General features: G+C 37.7%; 1 protein-coding gene across 4 annotated transcripts in view; it reads right to left on the minus strand.

Moving 5' to 3' along the window:
• Nucleotides 1–15,901, minus strand: part of ubr4 (ubiquitin protein ligase E3 component n-recognin 4) — a 224,472-nt gene extending 208,571 nt beyond the window's left edge. For all 4 annotated transcript variants that reach the window (XM_041798818.1, XM_041798817.1, XM_041798816.1 and 1 more), the window contains exons 1-6: nucleotides 15,777–15,901; nucleotides 7,626–7,723; nucleotides 7,404–7,507; nucleotides 6,944–7,073; nucleotides 3,251–3,396; nucleotides 2,940–3,039 (exon numbers count right to left, since the gene is read on the minus strand). In XM_041798818.1, the coding sequence (XP_041654752.1) occupies nucleotides 2,940–3,039; nucleotides 3,251–3,396; nucleotides 6,944–7,073; nucleotides 7,404–7,507; nucleotides 7,626–7,723; nucleotides 15,777–15,901 (703 nt within the window). The remainder of the gene's footprint in view (nucleotides 1–2,939; nucleotides 3,040–3,250; nucleotides 3,397–6,943; nucleotides 7,074–7,403; nucleotides 7,508–7,625; nucleotides 7,724–15,776) is intronic.
• Nucleotides 15,902–16,314: the final 413 nt, after the last annotated feature.

The following is a 16,314-nucleotide window of genomic DNA, read 5'->3' on the forward strand; positions in this document are numbered from 1 at the left end:
GAAACGCTAACTATTCTGGGGTTTAGCGTACCAAACCGAACTGAATCCAACCGGACCCCCTGATGGAAACACGGCTTAAGCGGCCTACCAGCTCTCTCTTCATGAATCCGGCCCAGAACATGACTCCGCCACCTCCTCGCTGATGTCATAGCCTTATTGGGACATGGTGGCCATCCACCAACCATCCACTACTCCTCCATCTGGACCATCCAGGGTTGCACGGCACCCATCAGTAAAAAAGACAGTTTGAAAACAAGTCGTCATGTATTTCTGGGCCCACTTCAACCGTTTCTGCTTGTGAGCATTGGTTAGGGGTGGCTGAAGAGTAGGTTTATACATGACTGCAAGCCTTAGGAGGATCCTACACCTTGAGGTTGGTGGGACTCCAGAGGCACCAGCAGCTTCAGATATTTGCTTTGCAATGTTATTTTAGCAGTTGCTCTCTTAATCCAATGTATTTGTCCGTCAGAAACCTTCATGCCTTTATCTGCATGAACCCATCTGTGCTCTAAATCAGCCACAAATGTCTTCTATGTTAACATGTAACTTTGCCTGTTAGATGTGTCTGATTGAAATAGCTTTTGATTTCAGTAAATATGACCTCCTAATGCTGCAAATTCAACAAATGGCCATTTTCAGTTCTTTACAACCTATAAAATGTTTTAAAACTCTGTTTTGCATAATAATGTGGAGCAGTGCATTTTGAGGTTTTTATTTTAAAAAAAATGGTTATCATTATGAAGTTTGTTAAAAAACATTTGAATTATGCTCTAATGGCTGATGACTTGAAAAATAGCCTGTCATTGGCATTTATATTAAGGAAAATATGAGAAAAATGTAATTTGCTTACTAATGTGAAAAGTGGTGTAGACATGTCAGTACATGACTTTTGTTGATTTTGAAAAGAAAACAATCAATGCTGTTCTTTGTTCTTCTTTTAATGAAGAAATTTTGTCAAGTTCTGATAAAAACTGATGCTATAGCAGCATCCACACCAATCACTTTCTAACTGGGCCCAAACTGTTCAGATAGGAGCTTTGCAAGATGGATTTGCCAGTGAGAAACACGGAAATGGGCATATACATCTACTTTGCAAGGTTACACATAACCCTCACGCTGATTAAACATATGCTAACTGCCATTTGTACTCCTAGATGCTGTATCTTAAACTCTTCAACCCAAATACAAGCTCTTGTGTGTGGCTCCTTACTGTCTGCAATCCTTTGAGCAGCCTTTGGTCGAAAATTTTTTTTGTTGTGTCCTTAAACTCTGCATGCCTCGTTATCAGATGACGCTTTAGCTTGGCAGGCTCCATGGCTTTACATGAAGACACAACACATTTTGATCTTCCGTCGCTGTTCTCAATACAACCAAACTTGAGACAGCTGTCATTGTATTTTCTCAGTTTAGCTGGTTTGGGTCTAGCATCACTTGATGAAGTGGACGCGCTTAAATATTCATACATTGTTGCTAGCTCAACTGGCACACCAAATGTGTCCTGAGCAAAGTGACTGATGCGTGACGAGTAATAGATTTACGTGATATGTCACAATCATATCTCAGTTTTTATAGGCCCAAAGCTGACTTATGTGGGAGTCATTGGTTTAGTTTGGTTGTTCTATGGCTCTGTGGTCCCTGTGTATATTTATTTGCTTTGGAATGACATGGCATAACTTTAATAATTTATCATGAATTATTTTGCAGACCCCCAGGGGTCCCCAGACCCCAGGTGGAGAACCACTGTTTTAGAATACTTACAAGCACAACTATTGTCCAATTTATTCTTTTGACATTACTCGTTCCAGTGTATTTGCACATTATCATCTATGTAGGTGCCTTTCTTAACATGAACTTTCTTTTGTTTAGACTGTGTTAATGTTTCAGCTTCTTCAATTTTATTCATACTACCTTCATTCTTATGAACAACTGAAATGATTCAGGTAGTTTTAATACTGCTTTTTTCTCTTTGAGACAACAATCAAATTTGAAAAGAACTTTTAACAATACTATGAAAGGTGTAAAGATGTCATGTTTTTTAAAGAAACAAATACATCAATAGAAAACTAACAGTAAATACTTAATTTCTCTTAAATGTTTTTCTTCTTGACTGCAAAATCCTCTGTCGCTCAAATGTTTTAATTTCAGTTTGATGGGAAATTTCCAATTACCGAACTCTGAGCTGAAATACAATCAAAATCCTTTCTTTCTAAAAACAGCTAGGGGAAGATAGTGTTAAACCATAACATAAAAACTGTGCACTCTGTTAAACTTTGTGTTTACAATAAGGATGTTCCTAAGCGTCTATGTACATATTCAGCTAAACGCTCATTTAAATGTCGTTTAACCGACTAGTGTAAAGAGGAGAATATCCTTAGAAAACAGTGAAAGTCCTCCCAGAGTCATAGTGTCAGTGGGTGTGATGTTAACCTGATATACTCTCAACGGCAAGGCGAACATTATAGGCTAGAGCCGCCAGCCTTCGTTCTTCTTTACAGATTAGTATTGTGCTTTGATATGTGGCCTCTTTTCACTTCAGGTGGAAGTTACACGCGATTTTAACCCTTGACAGCCTACATACCACTTTATTTCCATTTACTACTTTAAAGAACTGTCATACCGCACTGTTCCTACTACACACTAACTGCTAAGCCACCGCTGAGCTTCTCATGTTTACATCCACGAAGTGCCAAACAGGAAGGCAGCAGCCATTAACTGAAGCTACAGTGGCCTTTAGTGGCAGGAGGTTCATTACAGTTTAAAAAAAAAAAGGTTTATAGACCGGGATTTCAAGCCTGTGTTCATAAAAACAATGGGTAACCGACTTGTAAATCTCTTACTGGCTAAGTTGATAAACAAATTTAATCATTTAAACGATTAACTGCGCGCATCCCTAGTTTACAAATCACCAGTGTCCCCACAACATAGAAAATACTACTCACCAAGTTCCTGTAAGCTTGACACATTCTGAGAGACAAAGGCATTTTTCATTTTGGCCTGAATGGCTTGATCTGTAGTTTGGTCATCGCAATCACTTTCAGCCTATGTTGAATACAAAAAAAGAAAATAAAAACAAGAAAATAACAGCATGTTTGATGAGCAGATAGTTTGATTCTGGCAAATAAAGTCACATGATAGAAAGATCATATTTAGTTTAAATGATAAGGAGTAACTGACAAGTTACTTGAATTGTAAATTATGGATGATGGTAATTTACTGAGTAATTAAATAGCTGTAGGTCTATGGCACTTGCCTGCATGTGTGCTGCTGATGGGGAGGCCAAGATGGTGGTAAGGTCAGGGTTAAAAACAGAAGTCAGCTGATTAAAGAAGTTCATTTGAACTTCTTTTTGTCGAAGCTCTGGGTTCACAACACTGGGCAACTCTTTCTGGTCTTCCACTATTAAATGAACAAGGACACAAAGGTCTCAGACACTTAAAAAGATCTGAAGATGTTTCATTTGCAAAAGGCAATCAATTACTCTATTAAACCAATTAAAAGAAGGCAATGTGCAAGCATAGCATCAAAGAGCTCAAGAGCCTCAACGGAATGACGGCTTGGCATTGGAATTGAACCGTAACAGTAATGCCTGAGGTAATCCTAAGTCATTAAAAAAATAGCCTTATTTTTGGTCTAATTACCGTCGTGAAATAGGTGCTGTGTGATGAACAAATATACAGTGCTTAACAAATTTATTAGACTACCACTACCCTAACCAAAGTAAGGTTTATGCCTTAGCTGCCACAGCTGCCCTACATTAACAGCATTGGTAATTACCAAAATCATTTTTTATGTTTCTGCAATGGTTAATACATCAATACGTAGGAGCTCTTTAACCAAAATGCTATTTTTTAATTTTTAATATCATTATTATTGTTATCCATGAATTTTCAAATGTACTGATTTACAAAAAAAAATGAAAAAATAGTAAAGCACATTAATATTTCTTGATTAATATGTCAAATCATAATTATTTACTTGCATTCCTGAACAGAAAAATTAGTTTTAGTGGTTGAATGTTATGCTTGATTAAATCCTGACTTCTCAGAGAAGCCAAGTGACCTGGCTCAAATTTGGGTGAATTCAGTTTGAAATTCCTCATTCCTGTTCAAAATGGTAAAACGTGGAGAGCTCACTGAAAATGAAAGAGTCCACATTAAATCACTTCATGATGCTGGATGGTCTCTGACACAAATATGACAGGTGGTCTAAAAAATTTGTTAAGCACTGTATATAATAAATTCATTAAGAATACCTGTTAATTTCTACCAGCAGCACTACTCCCTGTGCTTGATGATGCTTTAAAAGTGATGGCAATAGGTTCAGATGACACTCTGAGGGTGGGTTGAGGTTGGGGTTGGGATGAGAACTGTTTGGTATTGTTCTGTTTTTCACTTTGTACTTAGATAGGAATACTTTTTTGCCTGCTGCTGAGGATGAGAAGACTTACTTTACTGATACCACTGTCCATGTCAGGCCTTGAAAACTTGTTTGTGTAAAGAAAAAAAGCGAATGTTTTTGTGGATGCTATGTGAAGATCCTGTTTTCTTTAATAAAAATATTTGAAACAAAAGCGATGGCAGTACTCTGGCTGTCTGGCCAATCTGCCAAACAACAAACACATGCATATATACCATTGGCATAACACTCCTCTGTAAAGTCAAACTGGTAAACGTACACTCCTGGCTGTCATGTAATCCAAAGCAACACGAGTTTAAAAACACCTTAATCATTCATTCTTCGTATAAATTGGAGATAAGAACTGATCATGTTCCCCAAAAACCGTAAGTGCTACATACTGCAGCAAAGCATCCAAGACAGTCTACCTGAGCCAGACATCTCTGAAAACATCAGACACAATTACAATCATTAACAGTATCTAAAAATGTTAAAACTTGTCATTTCCCTTTTTTATGTGAAATGAAGATGAAGTTAATCGGTGCTTGTTGATTCTTTTACAGCTAAAGAAGTCTAACTTTTCATAGGCTTACTATACGGCTGAAGCTCGACACTGATGTACAGTGCGGAAACAAATAATATTTATGGCCCAACTTTTACTCTGTTTGAAAACACAAGGAACACTACTCCGGATTCCCAGATCCTATATGATAATAGTTTTGGATTACTGTTTCTCATATTACCACTGAGGGGCAAGGGACGTCACAGAGGGAGAGGGAAAAAAGAATCTTAATCCTGATGCAACTCAGTTTAACTGTGAAGTGTGAAAACAATACAGCAACTATAAATTACTCCCAGCACTTCAGTAAATGTAGTCTGATAAACATTGTATTTTATTGTATTGTATTGTATTTTCTAAGCATTTTGTTAAAGGTATGTGTAGAGGTGCATGCTTTGCTTGCTGTGCTTATGTGTGGATGCCAGCAAGTGTATGATGCAATCCTCAAACACCTGGCAGTAATACGGTTTACCCCAGTAAATTTGGGGAGGGTTTGAAAAGCGATTGAATACTGGCCAATAAAAAATAAATACAATCCAAGCCTAACTGACATGATCATGAAAATAAATGAATCATTTTCCCTTCGGAGGGTTGTGTGCTCATTGATAAAGTATTCCTTTACTACAGTAAAGCTGAAAATGAAGCTACATTTCCATCTATTGGTCTGGTTCAGGTCGTTTGGTGCTGTATGCAAATATTTGCGCATCCACTGTCAGAAGTTGAAAAAGGCACCAAAATAAATATTCCAAACTGTCTGACTTTTTTGGCACCCAAAAAAGAGCTAAAAAATCCACTACAAGTGAGGCTAGACAGACATAAGCTGTGGAAACCAAAGCAAGATTTGGTTCACTGTGACAAACCATGTGAAACTATCCTGAACCAAACATCACCACTTGTTGGAAATAGGCCTGGGGTGATAATCAATAAGTCAATTAATCCAACGATAACTGAAAATTAACTCAATAATTTTGCCGGCCTCGATATATTGCCATGTGCATGCATGTTTGTTTGCCTCGTCTCTCACCTCCAAACAGTCTGGATGACAAGAGGGTTCACTCTGTACATCGGTCTCAGCACCTGGGCACGTTTGTTCTATAGCTGAACAAACGGAGTGAACCCTCCCATCAGTCATCCAGTCTTTGTCTCTGTGGGGGGAAGCAGGGCCGCTGGCATGCACACACAGAGTGCAGCAAGAGAGCCTCGTGAGAAGCAATGCAAGGTAACGTAGTAGAAATAAGGAGGAAAAAAGAGGATTGCAAAGCCAAATGCCACAGCCCCGGTGTGGGAATATTTCGGCTTCAAACCGAATGAGCAAGGTTAGCCTTTCAACATGGACGAGCCAGTATGCCGAATCTGCTCAAAAGTGGTGGCAACAAAAAAAGATAACACAAAAAACTTGCACGCCCACCTTAAACATAACCACCCGACCCAGTTTTCCCAGCTGGGGAAAAACACTGCACCTTGAGATGCAGAGCCTTCGTCCCGACAGTCAACACTCACTGATGCATTTGGTCGACAAAGTAAATACAAACGGAACAGTGCAAAATGGTGTGCACTCACAGAAAGTGTAATTCGCTACATCGCAAAAGAAATGCTGCCCTTTAATACAGTTGAAAAGCCAGCATTTCAAGAAATGCTGCAAACGTTTGACAGACAGTACAAATTGTCTGTGAGAAAATACATGTCACAAACTGCAATTCCAGAACTTTACAGCAGAGTAAAGTTTAGGATATTTAGGATATTTAAAAGTTCTTGACATTCCAATTACAAGGTAAAAAAATACTCATGAGAAATAAAAGTTTATTGCATTTAAAAGGGTGTACTTGCATTATTATGATATATCATCATGACATTTGTGGTTATTTTGGTCTCAAAAAAATGTTGACAATAATATCGTTTATTGGCAATAATTTGTGGGATAATATAACGTCCAGCAAAACTTGTTATCGTCACAGGCCTAGTTAGAAACACATCATATTTGACACTCACCATCTGAAAGAGTTTTTACGGTTTGAGGCAACTTGGCAGATTTCATCATAGCAGTGAACGTTATGATTTCTGTTCGATCTAGTCTGCTGCAGCCAGTACAAAGTCCTTTAATCAGAAGAATCAGGTGTTTCTGGGAAAAAAAGGAGGTTCATTTGCTTTGGACTTTTGACTGTAAAGTAAAGCTGTTCAAACTGAGATCTGATACATTTAAAATTATGTACACATAAAAATGTGAAAAACATAAAAATACAAAATACAGTACAATGACTTTAGGCCAAAAGAGCTGACAGAGAAAATATGGAAATAATCTGTCTATAGCTGATGAAAGTTCACCACTTAAAATAACAATATTTTCAATGTCTATAGCTGATGAAAGTTCACCACTTAAAATAACAATATTTTCAATTTAAAAGGCAACCCTGGAAAACCTTATCTCCCCCATGCAGCTTGTTTATCTTACCTGTGAGACTGCACATGCCTCATCTGGGTTCTCTAAACGCAGCAGTGAGAATTCTATCAATACCTTACATGCTGCAGCAACCGACAGCAACTGATTTCTTGGTACTATGGAGAGAGGGCATAAATTTGTGTCCTGAAGAATCACAGCTTTTAAAATGTATATGTTTTCATTAACAGTTCAAATGTTTATCAATTACAGTTAGGAAAAATTAAAAATACATACTTTGTCCACATACGGTCGTGATGTAGTGCGCAGAGAGTGCCACAAATGATGAGTAGAAAGGCTCATACTGTTTGTCATGATGAAGGATGTCGGATTCACTGAAAAATAAGTGGATAATTCCATTAAAACCTATCAAAAGTAAATTTATACAAGAACATCTTTTTAGCATTTCTTCTGGGGAAGATAAGAAAAATAAAACAGACAGATGACATGATACTTGCATAAAATACAATTATGACAAAATAACTTAATATTAAACAGATCTTCCTACAGCCAAATAGGCATTTGTTCCTGTTAAAGATGTGAAAATCAGGAGACATACAGTGCTTACTTAGTTTGTGTACAGTGCAGACTCGCTCATAGTGTCACTATTTGTGACTTTGCAACTTTGATTGTATCGCTGCTTCATCATGTTTCATCCTCATCGTCTGTCAGTCACACATTCATCACCTGTTCACTGTGCGTATCAGTCAGAAATTCAACATGTTTAGTGCAATGGGCCATCATATACTGCAGCAGTAAACTTAGCAAAACAAAACCCGTGTGAGCGCCATAGAGTCCATTGTTAAATCCAAAAACTGAAGTTATAGCCCAAGTTAAACGCGCCATGCTTGCTGTCTGACAACAGACAGAGACACACACTCACTCACCAACGCACACACATTAACATACACACTCATCTGTGCATCGTGGTAACACTGTCAAAGCTCATTTGAGAAAAAAGACCACAAAACCATCAAATAATCTATTTCTCTAAATTATTGTAAAAAAAAAACAAAAAAAAAAAAACAAATGTGTTATTGACAGAAAGATTTCATTTGAGTGTTTTAAATATGGATGTACTTAAAGAGGATGAGAAATAGTTTAATTTTACTGATGCAGCTCTTTAGATTTAGGTCTGTTGTAAACAGTGTTTAAAGTTCTTTCAAAATAATCTAAATGCTTTTATATTATTATTGTAATTGTAGAAATGAATGGATAGTGTAGTGACATAAAAATGTGGCAGACTATTAAAATGAAAGGTCTGGTGTAAAGAGCATTAAAAAGGACAGTTTGCGTCAGAGTTAGACAAGACAAACTGTGCGTAAGCATTGATAATATATTCAGTACAAGAGGAGTTAGTTTAAACATTTCTAAATAGACCTGAATGCTTCACAATGACTTTTAGCCATATAAAGGACAGATTTTCCACTCGTATTTTTTTCAATTTTTTTTATGTATAATATCTCATCTTATTCTCATTAGAGCCTGACCGATATGGGATTTTCGGGGCTGATGCCGATGCCGATATTGGGGGCTAAAAAAAGCCGATACCCAATATATCAGCCGATATCCGATATATTGGACGATAACCGATATATTGGCCAATATATTATATATCATATGATATATTAAAATGCTGTATAATAGTCTTTTATGAGATAATTGTGGACATGTGAATGAACAGTTGCATTTATCTTTGTTTATTTCACAAAGACGCAACTTCGATAATGTTAAAACACTGTATAATAGTCTTTAGTTAGACTGGACATGTCAAGGTTTCCTCCAGGATTTTTTGAAACTGTGGGTGAGGGCTTTGCCTAACCCCAAACCCCGTAAATTTTAAAATAACATACAGTAACATTACCACAACTACCACAACCAAAAAAACATTGGGGTCCCTTAACTAAAATTGAACATGGATATTCCAAAGCTGTCAAAATAATGTTAGATTTTAAATGTCTACATTCTTATAACTAAAAGAAAACAACATTCTTTTTAGTTCTGTTAAATTAAATAACTTGGACATGCCACAAAATAAACACACTCTAAATTTCAAAAAGTGAAAATGATATTTTCTATGCTTCTACTTTGCCTCCATTCTTACAAACATACATTAACAATTTAAGATCATACTAATGACAACAGCCTGGGGATATGATTTGAATGAAAGACTTTTATAGTGGGATTCTGATTTTATAACGTCCTCTTGCAATTATTTTATCCCAGAGGAGCTACAGGTAAGCCTCAGCCTCTTAAAGTTATTCATAATATGATAACTTATAAACATTTACCACTCACATATTCAACAAGCAAACATTAGTTCGTTCATGCTTGTTGTCAGACCGATCTGCACTCACAGACGGACACACAAACTGTCTCTCCTCCAGTCTGTCACACATACACAGACACACACCCTCTCGCCCTGTGACTCTCCCTCCTGTTTTAACAGACATTTAGAACACAAAGTGAGGCAAATACCATGGATTACATGAACACCTGACAGTCCATCGCTGTTGTTTGTATCCAGTCTCATTTCGTAACAGAAATGAAACTGAAGTTCCGCCGGAGTTTTTACGACAACAAGCTATTTTTAGATCGCTAGCGTCTCATCTCCATCATGAGACACTACTGATGATGAATATATCTATTCAGGTTTACCACTAATCATTGGATTATAATCAGGGAAGTACTAAACAGCAAAAGTAAATCATCAGCCGTTCGTGTGTGACGACAGACCAGAAGTTGAGACTGGTGTTCGTTTTTCAAAATTAAGTTACAGAGCAGTGTCACATTTCATGATTACAATTTCAAACACGTATTATGATTCGTAATTGTGCACAAATATAGACTAGTTTATATGGATCCATTCATACAATAAAATTTACATTTTTAACATCAGAAAAAGATCATCTGAAGGCATGGCAGCTTTTATTTTGGTGTGGCAATGCGCCATGAAACACTGCATGTGAATTACCAGTTGCATTTATCATTGTTTATTTCACAAAGATGCAATTTAGATGACGTTAAAATGCTGTAATACACTCTTATGTGAAAAAACTAGCAAGCTCTCCTTGACGTGCTCTAACAGCGTGTTTCCGTGAGGACAATTTTGTCATGGGGCACTAAAGTGTGGTGTTATATTGTTTTATAAAGTCACAGCTTACCATGGAGTTAAAAAAAAAAGCAGTTTCTCTTGCCTTTTCTCTGGTCTTAGTCCTCTGCTGCAGCCAAGTGAGCGATTGTGTGTGTGTGTGTGTGTGGGGGGGGCAAGCACTCAAGCTGAGTTCAGGCAGGGACAGAAAAGACAACAAAATTTCCGTAGAGCAAAAAAATTAATATATCGGCTACATATTGGCCAATGTTGATTTATCTGTGATACTCTATAATCGGCCCGATTAATCTGCCCGCCGATAAATTGGTTGGGCTCTAATTCTCATGGGCCCAAATCTTATCTCGTCTCTTGTCTTGTGAGGTAAGAGTCTTGTCACACCCCTAGTTGCGGCATTACATTTAGTAAAGTGCTACATTCAGTCAAGTGTAACATTTACATGTTAACCAGGAGATCTTCCTGTGTAAGCACAACTTTGCACATTTTGACTCACTGAAGCATGATAGGTTCTTTATGACCTCTGATAAGTGTATTCTAACATACATAACCACAAAAAGAATACTGACCCAGGCTGTCACTGTACTGAGATCACAATGAGCATTGCCCTGTGGTAAAAATCCATACCTTTGATAGCACTGTTCTGACTAATCTACTCTTTGATTAAATGCATTATTTCTTTTTATTAGTCACCTGTCTGTAGCCTTAATGTAATGTTTCTTCTCACAGACCTCTGCAGTGTCCAGCACCATCCTTCCAGCAAACTATCCAAATTACACTCTTGATCAGTCAACATACCAACAGACAGCGGGCATGCAGTCTGTGAATGGGGACTTGCTGTTGGTGTAAACTTGCCCATGGGACATCAACTCTTTTATTTCTCTATCTACAGCTCTGGAAAAAATTAAGAGACCACTGCAATTTTTTCAGAAATTAGCATCTCTACATGTCTGACAGCCATTCCATTCCAGTGTCTGTTGAATTCCAACACAAGCACACCTCATACTTGATGAGGTACTGACTAGGTGATCACTTCAACCTCATACTATCGAACAAGGTAAAGTATGAAAACCACTGCTGTGGTCATCACTGTCCTCTTGCAATAGGACCAGCTGGATGGTAGAAAACAGTACTATTCGTACCTCAAACATAATTGGAATTAAAAAAAACTTTCAACCATGCCAAAACAGTTGAAGAGAAAAGTTTTGAGTGAGGAAAAGCAGGGTTCAATCCTGGCTTCACAGGCAGAGGGTGACAGTGAGTGTCAGGCTGCTTTGATCCTTAAAATTTCTAAGATAGCAGTTCATAAGAACAAGGTCAGCAAACACTGGGGACAACAAAGCTACAAACCGGAAGGGGGCGAAAACGACTCCAGTGACCAGGATGACGGCCACTGAATTCGAATGTCACTCAGCAACCCTCGGATGACATCAAGTGACCTTCAAAAAGAATGGCAAATGGTAACTGGACTTAAGTGCAAGGCGAGACCAGTGTGGAACAGGCTCCAAGGGGTAGGGCTCAAGTCGTGTAAATCTAGAAAAAAAACGTTCATCAACAGAAAACAAAGAAGAGCCAGGCTGAGGTTTGCAAAAGACCATAAGGATTGAACTATGGAGGACTGGAGTAAAGTCATTTTCTCTGATGAGTCCAATGTTCAGTTTTGCCCAACACCTGGTCATCTAATGGCTGGACGGAGACCTGGAGACACCCACAAGTCACAGTATCTCACACCCACTGTGAAATTTGATGATCTGGGGTTGCTTCAGCAAGGCTGGAACTGGGCAGATTCGTCTCTGCAAAGGATGCATGAATCAAGCCACATACAAGATTATCTTGGGAGAAAACTTGCTTCCTTCTGCTCTGACATTGTTCCACAACTCTGAGCGTTGGTTGTTCCAGCAGGACAATGCTCCATGCCATACAGTTAAGTCAATCAAGGTGTGGATGAAGAACCACCAGATCAAGACCCTGTCATGACCAGCCCAATCTCCAGATCTGAACCCCGTTGAAAACCTCTGGAATGTGATCAAGAGGAAGATGAATGGTCACAAGCCATCAAACAAAGTGAAGCTGCGTGAATTTTTGTGTCAGGAGTAGGGCTGCAACAATGATAAAATCAATAATTAAAAGTGTTGGCAACAAATTTCTGTATTGATTCGTTCTGTCACGCGATTCTGGTGTCACGTGGCATGGCACAGCGCTGTCACACACAGATAGCTGATAAACTTGCTCTTGGTTTAGGACTTCTCTGATTATAATCTGATGATAAGTGAGTAGCTATATTTATCATCAACTGTGTCTCATGGTGGAGACGAGACACGAGCAATCTAAAAATAGCTTGTTGTCGTAAAAGCATCGGTGGAACTTTAGTTTCGTTTCTGTTACGATACAAGACTGGATAAAAAAAAACAGCGATGGACTGTCAGACGTTCATGTAATCCATCATACTTGCCTCAATTCGCATTCTAAACGTCCACTAAAATTTTAACAGGAGACGAGAAAACGTGAGCTGCAGTCACAGGACGAGAGGAAAAGTTGGGTGTGTGTGCGTCTGTGTATGTGTGACAGAGAGGAGAGAGTCTGTGTGTCCGTCCGTGAGTGTGGGACAATCTAACAAGCATGAACGAGCTAACGTTAGCTTGTTGAATAAGTGAGTGACAAATGTTTAAAAGTAATCATAATATCAATAACTGTAAGAGGCTGTGGCTAACCTGTGGCTCCTCTGGGACAAAATAATTGCAAGAGGACATAATAAAAGCAGTAACTCACTATAAGAGTTCTTCATTCAAATTAGAGATCTTTGATCTCAATGCGACTAACCTGGTTAAATAAAAATATATATATATATCCCAGTGGCTATGTATGTTTGTAAGGAGGGAGGCAAGGAAATACATTTTAAAATATCATTTTCATTTTTTTTTAATTTTGTTTGTGTTTATTCTGTGGCATGTTCAAGTTCCTTAATTTAAAAGAACTCAAACATGTAGTTTTTTTTTTTTTTTAGTTTTAATAATATAGACATTTAAACTCTAACATTATTATTACAGCTTTGGAATATTCATGTTCAATTTTAAACTCTCATTCCCACCCCGAGGGGGAAAAAAGCATCTATGAATCGAGAAAATAAACATCTGATGAATCGATGATTGAAATCATCGTTTGCTGAAGCCCTAGTCAGGAGTGGCATAAAGTCACCCAACAGCAATGTGACAGACTGGTGGAGGGCATGCCAAGATGCATGAAAGCTGTGGTTAAAAACCAGGGTTATTCCACCAAATATTGATCTCTGAACTAAGTTAAAACATTAGTACTGTGTTGTTCATAAATGAATATGAACTTGTTGTCTTTGCATTTTTGGAGGTCTGCAAACACTGCATCTTTTTACTGTTTATCTTTTTCATTTTATACAAATAAATACTATAAATGACAATATTTTTATTTGGAATTTGGGAGAAATGTTGTCAGTAGTTGATAGGATAAAACAAAACTATTCATTTAACTCAAACACCTACCTAACAGTAAAATCAGAGAAACTGATAATTTAGCAGTCTCTTAACTTTTTCAAAAGCTGTATAATCCTGCAGAAAAAAATATGCAGCATTATAAACATTAACCCAATATAAACTACTCCAAAGTGCTACAATAAGACAATATGCAGGTCCAAGAATTGTCATCCTCTTTTAAGAGTTAACAAAACATCTCTGCTTTCTAAAGGGGACATAATCTACCCTTGTCACCTTCTCATAAATGTTTGAAATGATGTTTCTTTTGACAAAAAAGGCAGAATATCACTGGAGTAAAGGAAACAAACAGCTCAAAGATACATCTAATAATACCTGAATTGTAAACTGTCAAGTAGGACAAATACAAGACAACTAAGAAAAATCTGGAACATCTGCTCTTGTCAATATGCACAGGATTAAATAATTCAGTTTCTTGGAAATAAACAAGGACATTAGGATTACTACTGTTTACTGTCTTTTCTGACTAACAACAAGTATAATTTACAGTTTCTGAAATACTAAGAAAGACAAAATGCACAATTGTAACGGCATGCGATCAGTATTGGCAGATATTGACTTACAAAGTGAAACACTATTATTTGGAAGTCTGAAAATTTGTGCTATTGGGTAAAGACAATATACTGGCATTAAAAAATCTACCTATATCAGCTATAAACATTGGCCATGTGAACAACTAAGTAAGAGAAATTTTGGGCTGGACCAACAGACCTATGTCAGTGCAAGTATTTTCTTAATTCATCATCATTCCTCACATTTCAAAGTGTGTTTCAAGGACTTTTTATGTCCTAAAACTTTATATTAGGTTTTTAAAGGACCAACATTTTAGTACTTAACATTTCCAACATCAAAACTCAACATCATGCATCCCTACAAAAAATGTATTAAGCCAAAAGTTAAATTTCTAGTCTTGCCAAACTATCCAGTTAAATTACCAAGTGATACATAGGCTGATCAAGCCGCCCTATCGTTTAAACACAACTATGTCAAATATTCCTCGAGACTGAAGCTCTTCGTTGCCTTACAAAGCAGCAACATAACCCAGTTATGGTTTTGATACAAACATAAAAACGACACAGCACACCCTTATCGAAAGAGTACAAAGTAAGGGTCTCCGCCTACTTTCAGCTCAACTAAAGACAACGACTGACAACATTTAACTTCCTGAAACGTCAGTTAATGCTTAAACTACCCACTGTCATGCTCAAAATAGAATGGTCAAGACAAGTTCGGCACATAAACTCAACCAAATTTGGCCAACTTGATGCTGACGTGGTAAAGATTTACTAAGGCAAAGCCATTTTAACGCTACGTTCCCCAGTCCGTTTTGAAGGCCCATTTGTGAGCTTGCCAGCTAATGTTTTTGTTAGCTAGCTAATGATGAAGCAAATTTTCCCAGCGATCCACTAGGACGTCGATGTACGTTTACACTAAGCTAACGAATAGAAAAGGTCGAAATTTATCAGTCTGAAGTTTTCAATAGTTTAATTAGATTTTGGTTACCAGCAATTGCAGGCTAAATCGCATTTTGACTAAGTTAGCTAACAGTTAGCTTGTTATAGCTAACGTCGGCCACTGACTCGTTGCCACTGCAAGTTAAGCTGAAGTAGCATGCTAGCTACTAATGTTAGCTCAGCTGGGTATATTTCCCATCGAATTTAACTACCCAAGCTAAGTTAGCATGTTAGCTCACTCCTGAGTGAACACGGCCAGCATTTGAGCAAAAAGAGACACGCAACTGATTGACACGCGACTGGTTACCTGTTAATTATAGACCCAATAAGCTGAGGTAGCTCTTTCGTTTCAAAAGCAGTGTACGAAGCCGATAAAAGCGGCCGGACAGCCGCTGTCCATTCGTGTTCCCCATCTCCTCCGCTCGACGCCATCTTGAAATCCCTTAAAAAAACGGGTAACTCGAAGAAGACGAAAAAGAGATTGAATCACAGGGGGCGCTCTCAACCTGCAAACGGGCATGTCAACATAGTGCTGTTAGTTTAGAGACTGTAATTTACGATACTTTATCATATGTTAACTATGTTCCACCATGAATGATATTAAATGTATAATATAATAGTATAATAGTATAAATGTATAAATGAATAAAAATCACCTGTTTTTAGATGTGTGTGCCAGTAACTGAACTAGACACTGAATGGGGATCTCTTGGTGAAGAAACACATGCGTACTGTCCAACAATGAGTCGACCAAATCCTTTCATATTACTAGCACGATTGAGTACATTGTGTTGTTAAGCAAAACTCAACTTAAGTTAGGCAGACAAGCTCATCAGCTTCTTTTA

This window comes from Cheilinus undulatus, linkage group 11 (assembly GCF_018320785.1).
Source record: "Cheilinus undulatus linkage group 11, ASM1832078v1, whole genome shotgun sequence".
Classification (NCBI taxonomy): Eukaryota; Metazoa; Chordata; class Actinopteri; order Labriformes; family Labridae; genus Cheilinus; species Cheilinus undulatus.